Raw genomic sequence first — 20,635 nt, 5'->3', positions numbered from 1 at the left:
CCATCAGAAATTAAATATTTCAAGGAATAAAAAGCCCCCAAACATTTGTAAAAAGCTGATATTTTGACGTCAGAATTTTCGATTGAAAATTAGGTTGTTTTTTTGGTATTAAGTTGAAATAAGGCGAAAAAATAAATATTTTCAATCAAATAAATTACAGTTTATTTGGGACATAATAAGGTAAGTTTTCACCAAATATTGTAGAAAAAAATTTTTTTTTGAAAAAGATATAAATAAAAAACCAAAAACTTAGTTTTTTGAATTTTTCACCTAAATTTTGAGGTTATGTAAAAAAATTGTGAATACGAAAGTTGTAGAACTTTTTATTACCTACAACTTTGCCATTGAACTTTTTTCCATAGGACTTGTAGTTTTGTCGGAAATCAAGAGAAACCATTTTTTAGCCTTAAAAGCTCCCCCCCTCCCACTTCCCGAACTCGGATTGTCTGTAATTTATTTTTCCTTTAATTTTTATCACATTTCCCTCCTTTTCTAATAGGTTTCATCCTACTACTATTTTTTTAGGTTTTTATCATTTTGGAAGGGATTGGCCCTGGTGTAGATAGGATACTACAGTTTAAAAAAAATTACGACGCGGCTTCCGCTTTTACACACGAGAGTGCGGTGTCTTTCATTTACATAAACTATAGGATCTGAATAGTAAATATATCCACCTTTGCATGCCAGCGCCCCCAGTGTCCTTTTTCATAGATCTGTGTCGGTATGTATGTTGTCGGTATTGTCATAGTTAAGGGGAAATTCATAATTAAGGGGAAATATATCTGTTGGCAGAACTGGAAATAGGGAGGGGTTTGAATATACGGTTGAGGTGAAATGAATATACCCGTGAATACTGCAAGACATATGTAAACAAACATGAAGGATTAATAAATATATCCTAATTATATGATTCTAAAGTTAGCCAACATCTAATAATTTTTGAATTTTTTTTTAAAACAAAAAATCACTAAAAAAATTTTTTTTTCAAAATTGCACATGAAAGTTTTTTTATTTTCTACATGTTCAATTTTATAAAATAATTTTTATTATTATTTTTGTTTATTTAATAACAATTAAACCACATCGAATCAGACCCTGAAAAATGAAAGGGTTCTATTCCTGAGCATACTCAAGCGTAAGAGAAAAAAAAAGACTCGATTAGTAAAGTATTTCGGTCGCTATCGTGTTAACAAGAAAATCCTCCGCACATACAGACACACGGACGTCCAAGACAGAACTTTTTTAAACTGTTTTTTAACTAGTTTAAATAACAAAAATGACATCAAAAATATCATGAATGTTAAAAATAGTGTTTTTTCTTAATATGTGTGTGTATGTATTATCTTACAAGTGCAATGTATGATACATAAAGACATTTTAAGTTTGAAAAATCAGATGTTTTGCGCGAAGTGACAGTAGTACCCACCTCAACGCTTCGCTTATGAGGCGTGCAATATGTCAATAGTGTTATCTTTATTAACTATTTCGTTATATAGTCGGCATAACCTATATACTGGGTTATTATAAGAAATACATAAGCGAGTGGCGGGTACATAGAAGGGTTTAGCGTTCCGAGTTACACGAGCGTTACAATACAAAGAGAATTTACAAAGCATATCGGTGTGAATTAGGTTATTGATAATTTTATACATATAAGTTAAATCAATGTGAACATACTCAAACACAAACACAAACACAAACACAAACACACAAATTCAAATTCAAATTCAAACACAAAACAAACACAAACTCAAACACAAACACAAACACATACACAAACACAAACACAAACACGAACAACGAACAACGAACAACGAACAACGAACAACGAACAACGAACAACGAACAACGAACAACGAACAACGAACAACGAACAACGAACAACGAACAACGAACAACGAACAACGAACAACGAACAACGAACAACGAACAACGAACAACGAACAACGAACAACGAACAACGAACAACGAACAACGAACAACGAACAACGAACAACGAACAACGAACAACGAACAACGAACAACGAACAACGAACAACGAACAACGAACAACGAACAACGAACAACGAACAACGAACAACGAACAACGAACAACGAACAACGAACAACGAACAACGAACAACTAACAACGAACAACGAACAACGAACAACGAACAATGTGAATGTGAATGTGAATGTGAACATACACAAACACAAACACAAACACACAAATTCAAATTCAAATTCAAACACAAAACAAACACAAACTCAAACACAAACACAAACACATACACAAACACAAACACAAACAAGAGGCGGCCTTATTGCTGCTTAGCAATAAGGCCGCCTCTTGTACAAACTATGTCTTTCTTATGTATTAATGGTATTTTTGTCATATTTTAGTTTGTGCAATAAAGAGTTATAAATAAATAAATAAATAAACACAAACACAAACACAAACACAAACACGAACAACAAACAGGAAGCATGCCATGAAGAGCTTGTGTCTATTCCTCATGTTGAGCATCTTTGAAGAGTTCAGAAAAGGTGTTATGTGGGACCTGGCAGGAATGTTAAAGCAGAATCTGGCACAGGCGTTCTGAACTCTTTGCAAAAGCCTCCGTGACCGTTCCAGTAGACAAGACCCGAATACATTAATGCAGTAATTGAGTCTAGAGAGGACAAGGGACTCGCACAACATAAGTCGGAGATCCGTATTAATAAAGGGACGCAACTTATACATTACTTTTAGACGATAGAAGCAACCTTTAACAATTTCAAGAATATGGCTTTCGAATTTGAGATTACTGTCAAAGATCACTCCCAAATTACGAGCCTCTTCCACTTCTTGAATCGGGAACCCATCAATGGATATTGACAAATTCAGATTTTTTGCTTTATGAACCTGCCCCTTTGTCCCGATAAACATATACTTGGACTTGACGGGGTTTAATAGCAGAGAGTTGTTAGATGCCCAGGTTGCAATACGACTCAAATCCGCTGAGAAACCAGACATAGTCGCTGCGACGTTATCGTATTTTATTCGAGAGTATATTTGCAGGTCGTCCGCATATAGATGGTAGTTGGAGTTGATAAGGCACCGCGTAATGTCTGCCGAGTAAATTATGAACAAAAGGGGGCCCAATATCGAGCCCTGGGGAACACCACGTGTCAACAGGAGCTCCGAAGAGACGTTAGAAGAGCCATCATTGTTGTTCAGAATCATCCTCTGTACACGGTCTCGCAAGTAACTATCAAACCATTTGCAAGCGCCGTCATCAAATCCATAAAAGCGAAGCTTACTGATCATGAGTTCAAGATTGATCGAGTCAAAAGCTCTCGAAAAGTCCAACAGTGCGAGCAAAGACGCGCTGCCCATATCTTCATTAGATAAGAGATCGTCTACAACATTCAGCAAGGCCGAGCAGGTGCTATGGCTCTTCTGGAAACCTGATTGGTACTTCGGTAAGATATTATTCTCTTCACAATAAATAACTATTTGATTGTACACGATTCTTTCCAGTAATTTTGAAAAATATGGAAGCAAACTAATTGGCCTTAGGTCTTTAAATTCTGAAGGGTTATTGGTTTTAGGTAGTGGTCGGACTAAAGCTATCTTCCAAGCAGATGGAAAAAAATGTGAGCCGTCATGGGACGCCTGGCAGATGTGAAACATCGTGTGTCTACACATCCCGTCGCCATGGCAACGTCAACAATTCGGTTTACAAGTGAGCCTATAGATGTGTATAGCGTGGCGACCCGTCGCCATGGCAAGCGTCGCCACGTCAACAATTCGGTTTACAAGTGAGCCTATAGATGTTTCACATCAAAATTAAAGTTTCAAGTGATCGATTTAGAATAGCGGTCATGGCTTTCAATGTGGTTGGCAGTGTAAGCAAAATCATATCCCTCGATATTTTATCGTGGCCTTGCGCATTCGATTTTATCGCAAGTATTAGCTTCCCCACGGTTTCCTCGTCGACAGGTTTTAAAGAAAAATATACCGTTGTGAATTTATGATTGTTAAAGTAGTCTAAGGTAGGTTTATGAGTCGTATTTGGAGCTGGGATATTAAGAAAATGGGAATTTAATGCATCTGGATCCCGTAAATGATCAGGTATATCAGAACTGTCGCGAAAATTGGGCAGTACATATTTTTTCAAATTCTTCCAAAGTAGCTTTGAATTATGGGAATGTGATTGGATCTGAGACTGATAAAAAGCCAACTTTTCTTGTTGCATACATATATTGGTAAAATTTTTCAAAGATTTGTAGTATGACTTATCACTCTCGCACTTGGACGCCCGATATTTATCGTGAGCTTCATTTCGAGTTCTCATAATTTGACGAAGATTGCTTGTCAACCACGGCGAACTCTTATTTTTTAGAACTCTGGTAGTCTCTGGTGCATGCTTATCAAAAAGAAAACTAATATAGGTATTAAAAGTCGTCACCATTTCGTTTACGGAATTAAGATTGGATATGTCATCCCATGGTAACATCTCAAGATCTTTGTTAAAGTCTTCCAGTACTATATCGCGAATAGATATCTATATGTGAGACGTTTTGACGGGATTTTTGGTTTTTTAATTTTAAAATTTGCATATATCATGGCGTGACCTCCTAATTCCGGGATATGGTGAACGGCTGCTGAATACACGGGCATGTTAGTACACAACAGATCAATAACTGATTCACTGTGATCTGTGAAATGCGTTGGCTCCTCTATGTAATTGTCTAAGTTGCAGCATTTTAAGAACTAATTAAAAAGTATAGTCATACTATCTCGGTGTTTGTTGATGTTTATATTAAAATCACCAAGCAGAATAATATTATCAAATTCAGAGAAGTGTGCAATAGACTCAGTGAGCACATCCAGAAAAATGTCAACATTCTGCCACGGTGGCCGATATGCTGTTCCAATCAGAATTTTTTGACAATTTATATTTATGGAGATCCACATCTGTTCGACTGTGGAAATGGACTGGGGGTTTGAACAAACACGGAAAGACAAACCACGCCTAACAAAGAACCCAACCCCACCACCACGCGACCTGGTGCCCAGTTGGCGCGGTATGTGTCGAAAAGAATATCCGGGAATGTTTGGAGCCCTGCCTTCCTGACCGGGACGCAACCAGGTTTCATTAATTGCCATAATATCAGGATTGTGCGTCTCAATAGCAACTTGGAATTCATCATGCTTTGTGCAAATGGAACCGGCATTAAATAAACCAATTTTCAGTTGTTTATTACTGATCATTTGTATATAAGATAAAAATTGCAATTAGATTAATAAAATTCAAAAAACATGGAATATATATAATGTTAAATAGTTTGTACTATAGCAATAGAGTATGGTAATAGATTTATATATACACAAATACAGAAACATGTCCACGTAATTTAGAATAATCTATACTTATAATAAATCTGTAGAGAGGCCAATTCTGTACATGAAATATATTTAAAAAAAAACTATGAAGGGGTGATAAGGGATCGCTACTGATGCCAAAAATGCAATCAGTAAAATTTTTGTCTGTCTGTCTGTCTGTCTGTCTGTCTGTATATTCGTTATAGAAACAAAAACTACACGACGGATTTTAACGAAATTTGGCACAATTATTCTTCATACTCCTAGGCAGGTTATAGTAAAAGAATCATGTAAATCGGTGTAGAAACACCAAAGTTATACATGAAATACGCTATAAGTCATCGCGCGTGAATTACATCCCATAAGGATTATTTTTGTGTATCAGTTGCCGCGTTCGACGCGCTTCGCGGCGGGAGCTATAAAAAGGCGGCGGGTCCGCACCCGTTTCGCGTTGTCACGGCATCACGTGTGAACGGCTGAACCGATTTCGATAATTCTTTTCTATTATATTCCTTGAAGTACGAGGATGGTTCTTATGTAGAGAAAACGTAAATATGTACCACGGGCGAAGCCGGGGCGGACCGCTAGTACTTAGAATAATACTTGCGTAATCGATTACAAACACTCTGCGTATTCGTAAAACATCGAAAGGACGTCTGCGAGTGCTCCGCTAAAAATGCCGTTTTGCACTGTCAAGTCTTGCAGAAGCAATTCAAACATGTCGAATATTAAAAAAGATGGAATAACCTTTCATTTGTGTATATTTTTTTATTTTTTTTAACGTACATTTCTAATTAAATGCAATTTCTAATAGTCGTCGATGTATCGTTTAGCGATATGATCAAGACAAATAATCGAGTCATGTTTACTCGATCATTGATGCGGCCCCACGAGACTATCATGGAAAGAAAATATACAAATTTAATCTTTATGAACTAAGAGATAAAGTTGAATTTAAAACGCGATAATGAACCGCATTCCTTACGAGACTATCTTGTAAAGAAATACAAATTTAATCTTTATGACCTAAGTGATAAAGTTGAATTTAGAACGCGATATTGAACCACACTCCCCACGAGACTATCTTGGAATGAAATACAAATTTAATCTTTATGAACTTAGTGATAGAGTTGAATTTAAAAACTCGTCGCTTAAAAGGTCGTAAATTTTTACGACTTTCGTGACACAAATTATTTTTGTGAATGTGTGATTGTGTTTCATAGTGTGAGTTACCCTCCCCGCACCAAAATCAGCAGAAAGTTTAGTTAGAACATTTGCCAGCGTACTCCATCCATTACTTAATGATCTAAGTTTTAAATTCAAAATTGTTTTATTTTTTTGAAGATTAAATGATTCAAAATTGAATATTAGATAGAACCACAGTTCAAACTAGCCCATATTTCTATTTCTCATTCCAAGCTCATTTCATTATTAAGTCTATGGCACTTTCAGATCCTCAGAGCAATAAACCTACCTCTGAGTTCAGATCCAAAATATTTCTAAACGTAATGTTATTGTCATACGTCATAGATGTAGATGTCATTGTCATGTCATCAAGACGTTAGACGAGTGTCGAATGTCTAATGTCTTAATTGTCTTATGTCGATTGTCGCAGCCATAGGTGATAGGATAGGATTGTCGACAGTCGTCGAATTGTACGCCCCTTTCATAGTTGGTGAGATTCAATTAAAATAATAATCGCTAACGAATTTGTTATTTATTTAATTTACTGCTACTTAATTACACTATTAATTTCAGTTGTAGTTACATTGTACCCTAGGTAATTACATGAAAGTGTAAACTTAGTGACTATAATAAGTAATAGAAACCATAACTTGACACATAGCTGATGCTATTGATTTTTCTTTTTAGGGTGTTAAATAGAAAATTTACTTAATAAAACTGTAAAATCAAGAGTTTATCAAAATGACTGATTCAAAGTACTTTACGACGACAAAAAAGGGAGAAATATTTGAATTGAAGTCAGAATTAAACAGTGACAAAAAAGAAAAGAAGAAGGAGGCTGTTAAAAAGGTAGGTAGAAATGTAACTTTAGTATCGCCTTTTTGAAATTCAGTATAGCAACCTAACACCTCTAAACAATATGTGAGACATTGTGAGAAACTAATTCATTATTTCACATTTATAGATCATGATTCACTCTAGAAAAATTTGCCAAACTATTTACAAAAAAAAAAACTATGTTAGAAATGCCATATTATGCCAGCTTTTTATGTAACTGGGTGTATTCTTATTAACTTAAATTATTCATTTTCTTATAAGCTTTTTTAATTTATTTCAATAACTGCATTTAGATTGTTTCATTTATTGTTTTAAAAAGTTAACAGGGACAATACTAAATTTGTGAATAATAGTTCTTTTCATATTTTTTATTTGATTGTTATTTCAGGTGATAGCATCCATGACAGTTGGAAAGGATGTCTCTGCACTATTCCCAGACGTTGTCAACTGCATGCAGACCGACAACCTTGAACTCAAGAAGTTGGTCTACTTGTACCTTATGAATTACGCCAAGTCACAACCTGATATGGCCATTATGGCTGTTAATACATTTGTTAAGGTATGTTTCTGTTATTTATTAATGCTATTATTTTATATTTGTTTCATAAACAACTAAAATGTTACACCAAAATCAAGTTTTATTGCTTTTCATCAATTTTAATTTGCGAATATCATAACAAAATAGGTGACAACTCTGAAAGAAAGGACAATTTATAATCATTATTCAGCTTGATGACAAACCTCCATAAGTATTGCTTAAATATTTATGTCAACAAATTCTTTATGTGTATATTGTTTGATAACCCAATATGGTAGGACTTAATGAAATTGTTAATGACAAGTAAAATAGATTAGCTATCTATGTGAGTGACTTGTCTTTTTTATCGTTTTAATGTCTACTGTACCATATTATGATGGGTGGAAGGATCTACCAACATACCAGCTTGTTAAGGTAAACATATGATCCAAAGAAATCAACTCATCATTTGTAGATTTACACATTATTAAGAACACTAGAGAGATTAAGCACTCAAAGGGTACAAGTATTAAAAAATAGACATTCTCATGCCTTCTGATTCAACATGCATGATTAGGTGACTAGAATTTTGCATGATTTTACACTTAACTTAGTGATCATCAAGCACAGATGTGTAAATCTACATCAATAAGTATATATTGGAAATATATCAATGCTGAATTTTAAAATGTAATTACTGTAAATACAAAAACTCATGCCTCATCATATTATTCTGAGATAGAAGCACATTGGCTATGGTTACTCTCATATTGTATTGTATGGTAGAAAGTTGCCGAATGTCTGAGAATAAATCACATTTAAGGAACCCTTATCACACATATAATTCTTTTAAAGCTACTTATGCTAATATATATAACCCTCTCTCTATAACAGACTACAACTTTAAGCATAATAAATAGGCATATGTGGTTTTATTATTGCTATTCTAATAAATGATCTTATACAAACCTGGAGAATTAATATTATAATTATGCTATATATTATGTAGTTAGTTAAATTTTATACATTGCACAGATTATAACTAGATACATTAAATTATATTCTGTATTATTCAGTAACAACCTTTTTAATGGTGAATTTCTACCATACTTGCTTATAGTCAAATTGCTTCAGTATGATTGATGTGTTGCTTTGTTCCTTCTCTCCAATACGAAATGCAAACGCCAATGAACATATTCAGGATTGTGAAGACTCGAACCCACTGATACGAGCGCTCGCGGTGCGCACAATGGGTTGCATTCGCGTGGACAAGATCACGGAGTACCTCTGTGAGCCTCTGCGCAAATGTCTCAAGGACGAAGACCCGTATGTGAGGAAAACGGCCGCTGTGTGCGTCGCTAAGTTGTATGATATCTCACCCAGCATGGTTGAAGATCAGGTAATATTTATCACTCTTAGTTAGACTTGTACTTTATTTCTAGTAGTGAATGCTATATTTAATAACGGATTATTAATAGATTCTAATAAGCTTGTGATTTCTAATATAATCCTGTTTTATAATAACATTGATATGACTTATATAATGTGTACTATAATTTAATACTTTCAGGGCTTCTTAGACCAATTAAAAGATCTGTTGAGCGATTCAAACCCAATGGTAGTGGCTAATGCCGTGGCAGCACTTTCAGAAATCAATGAAGCTAGCGTTTCTGGTCATCCATTAGTTGGTATGAAATGATCTTTTGATAACTTGCTTGGTAAAAAATACTATTACACTTAAATAATCTTTCCATGCATGATCCCTTACGTCCTATTCTGATACCTAAAAAACAAGAAACAAGAACCATGGCGCGATTTATATAGAGATTTAGATAATCCAATCGTTTCTTGCAGAAATGAATGCACCAACAATAAACAAGCTACTAACAGCTCTTAACGAGTGCACAGAGTGGGGGCAGGTGTTTATTTTGGATGCATTGTCCAACTACTGCCCGAGGGACTCGCGGGAAGCGCACTCTATATGCGAGAGGATCACGCCGAGACTGGCGCACGCTAATGCGGCTGTTGTTTTGTCTGCGGTTAAGGTATGTTGGAATTTATTATTAAAAACTAGCAGTCCGCCCCGGCTTCGCCCGTGGTACATATTTACGTTTTCTCTACATAAAAACCATCCTCGTACTTACTTCAAGGAATATAATAAAAAAAGAATTATCGAAATCGGTTCAGCCGTTCTCGAGTTATGCGCTTACCAACACATTTTGCGATTCATTTTTATATATAAGAAGATTTGGTAGTAAATAATAAAAAAAACAGGTGTGAATGTTAGATCGTATGCACATTGCTATTCTATGTAATTTTGTTAACATAATAAAATGTTATGTAAAGATGTAAAATTGCAGTGATATTTTCACATTTAAGGTCTTAAAGATTAGAACTAGAAACTGATTTACTAAATAACTATTGATCTGCATTAAGAATATGAGATTAATGGCTGGTTTCATAGTTTCTGCATAACATGGTTCTGTCTAGCTTTAAGATATAAAAAGCATAATGTATCCATCTGCTTTTTTCTCTTCTCTTATAACTGTCTGTAATGGCCTGTTTATAAAGCATGTAACATGTAGCTTTTCTAACGAAATTTAAGTTCATATAGTATACTAGATTTCCGCCCGCGTTTTCAAAGCAAAACCCGCATAGTTCCCGTTCCCGTGGGATTTCCGGGATAAAACCTATCCTATGTGTTATTCTGATGTGAAGCTATATTGTGGTAAAGTTTCATTCAAATCCATTCAGTAGTTTTTACGTGAAAGAGTAACAAACATCCATACATCCATACAAACTTTCGCCTTTATAATAGTATTGTGATGTAATTAACGAAATTTAAGCCTTTATAATAGTATTGTGATGTAACGAAATTTAAGTATGGTATATGGTAATGTAATAAAAACATTATCCACATACAAGGTGCTCATGAAGCTAATGGAGATGCTAGCGGAGGAAGCAGAAGCAGTAAGCACGTTATCACGCAAGCTCGCGCCGCCGCTCGTGACGTTGCTGAGCGCGGAGCCCGAGGTGCAGTACGTGGCGCTGAGGAACATCAACCTGGTGGTGCAGAAGCGACCGGACATATTGAAACATGAGATGAAGGTATATAAATATATTCCACGAATATTCGTGGCAAATATTTGCCAATTTTTTTTTCTCGTTAATTAAAATATACATGGCCACCTCTTTTTTTTGTGTGGTGATTCTCAATGTTAGTCAGAAGGGCTACTACATTTTAACGCGGACGCGTGGGTGAACTGAAGGTTCAACCTGGTATGGGCACCTTATTGATAGAATATACAAAGCAAGATACTGTATAATAAAATATTTATTGTGACTATCAATACACTTACATAAATAAATTGATAACACAAAACATAAAATGCACAATATTTCTAATAGGTAATTTGCAAAACTTTGTAAAAATATCTGTCTATTATAAAAAAATAAATAAAATTAGGAATGCACACTTTAATAAGGCATTTTGAAATGACAATTGAAATCATTATTAATAACAATTTCAATCTGTTTGATAAGCTTTTTTGCAGAAAAAATACTATAAACTCTTTTTAAAAGCACAAAAGCTATTCCGTCATCTAGCAATTAAAAATATTTCCAGGTGTTCTTCGTGAAATACAACGACCCCATCTACGTAAAATTGGAGAAACTAGACATTATGATTCGTCTAGCGTCTCAAGCGAACATTGCGCAAGTACTCGGCGAGCTCAAAGAGTATGCTACCGAGGTAGATGTGGACTTTGTGAGGAAAGCCGTGAGGGCGATTGGCAGATGCGCTATTAAGGTTAGTGGAAAATGGACTTTAATGTTGAGTGATATGGTATATTTTTCCTTGACTCGGGTGTATTTTTTCCGTAGTTTTTAAATAATATATTATCAGCTTTTAAGTAAATTTTAATACTCATTATAGTTTCGATTGTAATTTTTTTTTTTTTTTTTTGTGTGGTGTCTCTCAATGTTAGCCAGAAGGGCTTCTACATTTTAACGCGGACGCGGGGGTGAACTGAAGGTTCACCCTGGTAGCGACATGCACAAGGGCGTCCCCCCGCCACGGCGACCACGAACCTCGGCTTGAGCTGTCGCTTGAGTGGAGGAGGCCAGAAGGGCCCTAATCGGACGGGTGTAAATTACTATGACGTTTCATTATTTTGTAAACCTTCTAAATCTAACAGGAGACTTTATTGACTTTTACATGAAAACTAATTTTACACGGTTAGAACTTTTAATCCATCTTTTATATTCCTTAAAACTGTATATACTGAATTCCCAAATTTAACTTATCCAAACAAGACACCTTTATTCATACAAAACATTATTCTACCAACATTATTCTAGGTGGAACCATCAGCCGAGCGTTGTGTCTCAACCTTGCTCGAGCTGATCCAAACAAAAGTAAACTATGTGGTTCAAGAAGCCATAGTGGTGATCAAGGACATCTTCCGCAAGTATCCAAACAAGTACGAGAGCATCATCAGCACGCTCTGTGAGAACTTGGATACCCTGGACGAGCCTGAAGCTAGGGCTTCTATGGTAATTTATATTTAAAAATTATTATGTATTAAAATGAAACTTTAAAATTGAGACAAAATTGTGCGGGAAGATTCTGATATTTTTCCAAAATAATATTTAAAGTTAGATATTTGTTTGTATTTATATAAATATTAAAAATTTTAAAACATATTTCTGTTGACTCATGAAAAATATTAATAACAACAGAAACATTCATCCAGACAGCATTCAAACTAATTTCGATCTCAATATGTATTGTATTATGTCTCATAATGTGTGTTATTTGTAGGTATGGATCGTGGGAGAGTACGCAGAGCGTATCGACAATGCGGACGAGTTGCTTGACTCATTCCTCGAAGGATTCCATGATGAAAATGCTCAGGTATGTAATTTGATAAAATATTAGTCTAATTTGACTATACGAAAAGTGGCGCGTCTATATCAAATATTATTTCATATTCTCTAGTAGCATATATGTACTAGAGATCATAAATACGATATTCCACATTATGCTCTCTAGGTACAATTGCAACTGCTGACGGCGGTGGTGAAGCTGTTCCTCAAGCGACCAGCTGATACGCAAGAGTTGGTGCAGCATGTACTTAGCTTGGCTACACAGGACTCCGATAATCCTGATCTCAGGTGAGTGTTGTTTAATAACTAAAAATTGCATATTTTCATAAAACAATCTACCTAACCTGTTTTTAAATCGTGATTTTTAATAAGCATGATTCCATGGTATTGAGGATTGAGATGGTAATGGTATTCATTATATGGGAAACCTTGAGATTAATAAAATCTTGACTTAAATGTATTATTATGGAGACATTTTTTTTTTTGCGGCACTTTCTGCCTGGCATACAAAACTGAGTTTTTTACCAATTTTTCGAAATATATAGCCAGTAGTTAAATGTCATAAACATAGCCGAAATTTTTTCCTAATTTTTCCACCAATTTGCCAATAGTTCCCAGTGCCCGTAAAGATACAAAATATATGTATTTACAAAGCAAAATATCACTAACACCCTCAGGGACCGCGGTTTCATCTACTGGCGCCTGCTATCCACGGACCCCGCGGCCGCTAAGGAAGTGGTTCTAGCGGACAAGCCTCTGATCTCCGAAGAGACGGATCTATTGGAGCCCACGCTGCTCGATGAGCTCATCTGCCACATCAGTTCCTTGGCTTCAGTGTATCATAAGCCACCCACGGCGTTTGTTGAGGGTAAGGGCCAATTTTTTTTTTCCAAAAATTTCTTAAGGGCTTATTCTGTTTTGCTTGGTAGGTTTTGTAAAAAAAATACATTAGTAGAAAATTTCCAGAGATGATGTTCATGCTCTTTCTCAACCAATAGATTAATTAATGAGCATTATATAATAATATACATTATATTATGTTTGTCTGTAGGTCGTGGTGCTGGAGTACGCAAGTCGTTGCCAGCTCGCGGAGTTGGCTCTGAAGATTCACAGCCGCAACCTACCGTTATTCCTAACCAGGTGAGATATTTTATGGATTTTTTCCTTCATTGCATTTGAAGATGTTTTCGTTAAGTTAAAAATTAATGAATTTGTTGTACTTATTATTGCATTTTAAAATGCTTGCTGCGTTTATTTATCGCATTTTGAAATGCTTACGAAAATTGCTTTTCTGCTTTCTTTTTGCCGCCATTATTGGATTGTTTTCTTTTTTTTATATTAATTATAAGTTTAAAAATGAAATTTCACACACATTGGTGGCGAAAGAAATTAATCACACATGAAATTCGTGTACGCCCGTTGCAAAGGCGCTTGTGCATACGCAGGAGTCGTTGATTGGGGACCTGCTGTCTATGGACATTGGATCTAGTGCGAGTGGAAGTTCTGCTGCTGCTCCAGCGCCTGCTGCTCCTGCGTCTAACTTGGACCTGCTAGCTGGTGGTTTGGATGTGCTGGTGAGTTTATTTTTATTTACTTAAGTATGCAAATCACTACATAGTATAAAACAAAGTCGCTTTCTCTGTCCCTTTGTCCATTTGTATGCTTAAATCTTTAAAACTACGCAACGGATTTTGATGCGGTTTTTTTTAATAGATAGAGTGATTCAAGAGGAAGGGTGTAGTATATAATTTATTAGGTTGTAGACAAAGCGGGCGAAGCCGCGGGCGGTAAGCTAGTAAATAATAAAAATTAAAGAAAATATTGTGAAGCCAGCGGCAAATTGAGTATTGTTTTATAGTTGAAGTATTAGTTATTTGCGAAAGTATTTTCGGGATAAAAATTAATATAGAGAACGAGTGTTGCGTAGTACTGTCAAATTAACTGTGTTTAAGAAGAGTCTCTCATTAATAACATAACTATCCGAAATAATTTTTTGACTTCAAAATAAACAAATCTTTTATGTATACGACGACAATTAATTTTCAAATCACAACTCTGCGCCAAGTTCTTACCATGCTATTGATTCATAACATATATTATGCCTGGAAGAGACCCTCTGTGCTAGTCTAGTTATAAGTTTTAGTTTTAAGTAATAATATAAATATGTATACTAGCATAGTAGTGTAATAAATAAAAAAAAGACGTGTGGCACTCGGGGACTGCCGCGGTAAAGCTATTGCATGCTATGCCTTCAAGCCACACGTCCGCCCGTCGGAGTGGGGAGCGTGAGGTTTTTTCGTTACACAATTTCTCGATTCTGTCCCCGCGCTCAAGGCCCGCGATAGAAGCTATGCAATAGCTTAATAAATTATATTATGCTATGAACTGCAGCTAGGTGGCGGTTCACCGGCAACAACAGGGGGCAGTGCGACCGGTTTACTAGGAGATATCTTCGGTGTGACCGCGCCCGCCAGCTTTGTGCCGCCCAAACAGTGCTGGCTGCCCGCTGATAAGGGGAAAGGTAATATTAAGTACCATTCCAAATTGTATATTTATTTATGTAAACGAACTTTATTGTGTCCTTATAAGAAGGTATTGTACCTTGATAAAGGTATTGACCATTTGAAGTTATATCTTCAAGCATACAGACTTTAATGTGTCTTATAACAAAGGTACTGACCAGTTGAAAGTATTTAAGTAAACAGACCTTATATAGATTTTACTGTGCTTAGTAATATTTCAACTTCTGTAACTGAAATTTAAACGATTGAAACATTATTCAGTGGCCAAACTGACTGTACACTTAACTTTGCTATGAATTAACTTTGTTATTTTTAGTCAGATTCCGTCCTCCATTGGAATAAAAATCTGCGACGATTACACTCATTCTAAAACTTGTTTGTTAGACACTCGTGTTTTTTTTTTAATAGAATAAAACTTCATACATCATAAAACTATTATTTATCAAAATTTGCAGGCCTCGAGATCTGGGGTACATTCAGCCGACAAAACGGTCAGCCCAGAATGGAGATGACGTTCACTAACAAGGCCATGCAACCCATGACCGGGTTCGCGATACAACTCAACAAAAACAGGTATGTACCTGCTACAAAAAATAACTTGTAAAAGTAATGAAAATACTTTGTATTTCCATGTTTTAGTTTTAAAAAGAAACAGGTGTATTTCATTTGGTGGCACACCTTATTCATATCCATATATTAAACTTAATGTAGGCTCAAGAATGCTACCTTGCGGTACTCCGTAAAATATGTCATATTCATATTAATCATGTCATGTCATATTAATCTTCTCAATTTACCACTTATATGCATAGTTTGTATTCTGTTACATTTATATATTTTAAATCAAATGTGTGGATACGTTTTTAAAGTTACTTGTTCCAACTTCGCCAACATAATTAGGATTTATAGTGTCAATGACTGTTTGAAGTTCTTGTAGTAGTTAGCCACTTTTAGTTCTGTTAAATTGTACTTTTAGAAAAAGTGGCTTTTAAAAAGTAACCGTCAAGTTTTTTGCCATTTCTTTGAAAAGACTGCGAATTGCGTTCCAAAAAATGATCAAATGATTGAATGAACGCGTGTTTTGAATGAACTGATGATCGAATGAATGCGTGTCTTGATAGAACTGATGATCGAATGAATGCGTGTCTTGATAGAATTGATTATCGAATGAATGCGTGTTTTGAAAGAACGAATGATCGAATGAATGCGTGTCTTGATAGAACTGATGATCGAATGAATGCAAGTTTTGACAGAATTGATTATCGAATGAATGCGTGTTTGGAAAGAACGAATGATCGAATGAATGCGTGTTTTGACAGAATTGATGATCGCATGAATGCGTGTTTTGAAAAGAAGTTTGAATAGAGAATACTGTGTTATAGTTTCGGCGTGTACCCGGCGGGCGCGCTGTCGGTGGGCGCGGTGGGCGCGGGCGCGCGGGCCGACGCGCCGCTGCCGCTCGCCACCGCCGGGCCCGTGCAGCGCATGGAGCCGCTCAACAACCTGCAGGTGCGTACTGCATACAGACACACACACACGCGCCGCTGCCGCTCGCCACCGCCGGGCCCGTGCAGCGCATGGAGCCGCTCAACAACCTGCAGGTGCGTACTGCATACAGACACACACACACGCGCCGCTGCCGCTCGCCACCGCCGGGCCCGTGCAGCGCATGGAGCCGCTCAACAACCTGCAGGTGCGTACTGCATACAGACACACACACACGCGCCGCTGCCGCTCGCCACCGCCGGGCCCGTGCAGCGCATGGAGCCGCTCAACAACCTGCAGGTGCGTACTGCATACAGACACACACACACGCGCCGCTGCCGCTCGCCACCGCCGGGCCCGTGCAGCGCATGGAGCCGCTCAACAACCTGCAGGTGCGTACTGCATACAGACACACACACACGCGCCGCTGCCGCTCGCCACCGCCGGGCCCGTGCAGCGCATGGAGCCGCTCAACAACCTGCAGGTGCGTACTGCATACAGACACACACACACGCGCCGCTGCCGCTCGCCACCGCCGGGCCCGTGCAGCGCATGGAGCCGCTCAACAACCTGCAGGTGCGTACTGCATACAGACACACACACACGCGCCGCTGCCGCTCGCCACCGCCGGGCCCGTGCAGCGCATGGAGCCGCTCAACAACCTGCAGGTGCGTACTGCATACAGACACACACACACGCGCCGCTGCCGCTCGCCACCGCCGGGCCCGTGCAGCGCATGGAGCCGCTCAACAACCTGCAGGTGCGTACTGCATACAGACACACACACACGCGCCGCTGCCGCTCGCCACCGCCGGGCCCGTGCAGCGCATGGAGCCGCTCAACAACCTGCAGGTGCGTACTGCATACAGACACACACACACGCGCCGCTGCCGCTCGCCACCGCCGGGCCCGTGCAGCGCATGGAGCCGCTCAACAACCTGCAGGTGCGTACTGCATACAGACACACACACACGCGCCGCTGCCGCTCGCCACCGCCGGGCCCGTGCAGCGCATGGAGCCGCTCAACAACTTGCAGGTTCGTTTATAGCACCGGACATTCACACCAACATACACACACGCACACACCACACTCAAACATACAAAGCATCATACATTTACACCAACACACTCATACCAAGCGCAATACATCCATACAATCACAATTCATACACACACCACACATTCACACATTCAAAGGTAAAATCACACATTTGTATATGTGTTATGTATACAGGATATCCCTCCGTTGGCGTAATAAGCTGAAAGGAACTTATAGTTTTATACGCACTGATTACGTCGAAAATACGTAAACAATAATATGACGTCAAAATTTTTTCGTTAAATGTTTCCTTTCACTTTACGTTGTCATCCCTAGCTTCGCGGCTCGCGCAGCCGCCATATACCGCTCCACTAATGTGGGCATTGTGTCTATGAAAACATAGTATACGTAAGCACAAGTGCGGATCGGACACCTTGTATATTTTCACATCTACCTTACGTATGATTTTAGGACTCGAAAACTGTAAAAATGTTTACTTCGAAATAAATTAACCTTTCAACTTCATTTATCCAGGTGGCGGTGAAGAACAACATAGACGTGTTCTACTTCGCGTGCCTGATCCCCGCACACATCCTGTTCACGGAGGACGGTCAGCTCGACAAGCGCGTGTTCCTCACCACGTGGAAGGAGATCCCCGCCGCCAACGAGGTGCAGCACACCATCGCCAACGTCATGGGCACCGCAGACACCATCGCGCAGAAGATGAGCCTCAACAACGTCTTCACCATCGCGAAACGCAACGTCGAAGGCCAAGACATGCTCTACCAGTCGCTCAAACTGACAAACAACATCTGGGTCCTGCTGGAACTCAAACTGCAACCGGGAAACCCCGAAGCTACCCTCAGCCTCAAATCTCGTACGGTCGAAGTGGCCACTTGCATATTCCAGGCCTACGAAGCCATCCTCAAGTCGTAATCTCGTGCGCCACGTGATCTTGTTATGAAAGTATTGTTTAATATAAGTTATCTAAAAGACTAATGTGACTGTAAATTCCACTAGTTGTATGGATGTTTGAGTTATAGAAAATGTATTTAAGCTCTATAATATGTTGCTATCATGGCATTGTAATAATAAATAATTATATGTTACGTGTATGCCTTGTTTTATTTATTTTTTAACATTCCTGTACACCTTAGAATCACACATACATATCTACAATCTGTTACATGAAGCATCCTCGGCAAGAGTAACGACCGATATTTAAAAAAATCTTTATATAATTTCAAAACGGAATTATGTTATCAGATTATATATTTCAGCTAGATTTCTATTTTGAGATTGGATAAAAAAGTATTTTCCAATCAATTGTAGTTTCCAAGATAGTATTGTAGTTCACCCAATGATATTTTATGTATAGATACGTTATATCAATGATATTTTATGTATAGATACGTTATATACTCACAATATATCCAAAAAAAATGCTTCATATGCAGTGTCAGGCACACACAAATACAATTTTCATTTTACTTAATTTATTACATTGACAGACTGTATAAGAGAGATGGCTCTAATAAAAAGATATAAACAAAAAAGACAAAGATAGTTTGTCGCTTCCGCGCAGGTGTAAGCAAAAGTCATAAGAATTCGGCAATTAAATATAAATAAACAAATAGTTGCCATGGTAATTGGCATAGAATAACGACACAGAAGGTTCAATGTTGTAGATGTTAGGTTTCCTGCACAAGTAAATAAATGTGACAATTTCATTTACTATTTTATGATTATTAGGTATGATGTCGTATTAAAATGAAAAAAAAAACTTTTTCGGAGATATAACTGTATTAAGTATTTATTACTAGCTGTGGTGTTCGTTTTCGGTCATCATCATTTCACCCGATAAACACCCACTGCTGAGCATACTGCATAGTCCTCCTTATAGAATAATAAGGACCGATCTTACGCTATTCGTTTCAAGGCACACGGTTCCCGAAACCCGTACAAGGTCATCACTCCAACTTGTAGGATGATTTTAATAATAGTGGTGCCTAGATGGCTAGATGAAAAAAAAAGATGAAATAAAAGAAAGGATGAAGTACTTATAAGCCTTTTTTATCTAAAACACAAATAAAATTTATGTTCAATAGCTATTTACAGAAAAGCAAATAACATTTTTCGTCAGTAGCGATAATCTTTTCTTTAATGTTTAGGTACGTATATTCAACATCATTTTATTTTTATTTATCATTTTATTATTGCAAACAAACATTTTTGCCATCACGATTTCATTGTATATAATAAATAGCTATATTTGTTAATTATATGCACTGTGTGGATTTAAATATAAATATAATCAAGTATTTACCCAAATCGAAATTTTATAACCGTTCTATTTTCAATAATCGTATCTACATGATAATCTTTGAACACAGTGTACGCTAGCTTTGTCACACTAGTGATTGAAGCAATGTTTTATCTCTTTCATTATTTCAATACACGTGTCAAGCATAAAGAGTTGTAAATTGTTATTTTTACTCTTAAACTGTAATAATTTAATATTTTTTGCTGTGATATAATATTCCTTTATCTTTCTTTATTTTTTTGCACGAATACGTGCACTTTCTGAACACACAGGAAGGCATTTTCGACAACTTTAATGTACCTATCGGCACATACGCTCACTGGGACCGGTGACAATCTGACTGATTGCATTGGTCCCAAATAGGACCAATTCACGGAATCAGTTTTGGTGCGTTGATGACGTATCTACCTCTTGTTTCTATATATAATATCATTGAGTTCACCTATTTACTTAATTTTAAAAACGTAGGTACATAATAGAAAAATATTCT

The 20,635-nt window shown here is 37.3% G+C and overlaps 2 protein-coding genes across 4 annotated transcripts in view; one reads left to right on the top strand and one right to left on the bottom strand.

Moving 5' to 3' along the window:
• RhoGAP5A (Rho GTPase activating protein at 5A) overlaps positions 1-20,635 on the bottom strand; it is a 161,272-nt gene that overhangs the window by 92,917 nt on the left and 47,720 nt on the right. The gene's annotated exons all lie outside the window — the stretch shown is intronic.
• AP-1-2beta (adaptor protein complex 1/2, beta subunit) lies at positions 6,961-18,937 on the top strand. Of its 3 annotated transcripts, none has more exons than XM_089708991.1 (18): positions 6,961-7,025; positions 7,223-7,384; positions 7,761-7,931; positions 9,091-9,288; positions 9,460-9,577; positions 9,744-9,934; positions 10,815-10,997; positions 11,515-11,697; positions 12,249-12,443; positions 12,712-12,804; positions 12,943-13,064; positions 13,454-13,644; positions 13,828-13,916; positions 14,222-14,350; positions 15,168-15,297; positions 15,754-15,871; positions 16,681-16,807; positions 18,357-18,937. In XM_089708991.1, the coding sequence occupies exons 2-18, from the start codon at positions 7,277-7,279 to the stop codon at positions 18,756-18,758; spliced, it is 2,748 nt and encodes a 915-aa protein (XP_089565117.1). In that variant the 5' UTR covers positions 6,961-7,025; positions 7,223-7,276; the 3' UTR covers positions 18,759-18,937. The 3 variants fall into 3 exon arrangements, with proteins under 3 accessions (XP_089565117.1, XP_089565115.1, XP_089565116.1); XM_089708989.1 differs by having other exon boundaries at positions 14,204-14,350; XM_089708990.1 differs by having other exon boundaries at positions 7,013-7,130; positions 14,204-14,350.

Source organism: Colias philodice, chromosome 21 (assembly GCF_061535455.1).
Source record: "Colias philodice isolate Cphi_HAF_F1 chromosome 21, ilColPhil1 Martin Lab GWU primary, whole genome shotgun sequence".
NCBI lineage: Eukaryota > Metazoa > Arthropoda > Insecta > Lepidoptera > Pieridae > Colias > Colias philodice.
This window is presented reverse-complemented; position numbering and strand designations above follow the sequence as displayed.

Bases quoted from the DNA above. Each gene is read 5' to 3' on its own strand.
- AP-1-2beta (XM_089708989.1), top strand. From the start codon at position 7,277: ATGACTGATTCAAAGTACTTTACGACGACAAAAAAGGGAGAAATATTT. The intron at 10,998-11,514 runs GTATATAAATAT...AAATATTTCCAG, and splicing joins TATTGAAACATGAGATGAAG to GTGTTCTTCGTGAAATACAA. The intron at 13,917-14,203 runs GTGAGATATTTT...CCCGTTGCAAAG, and splicing joins CTACCGTTATTCCTAACCAG to GCGCTTGTGCATACGCAGGA.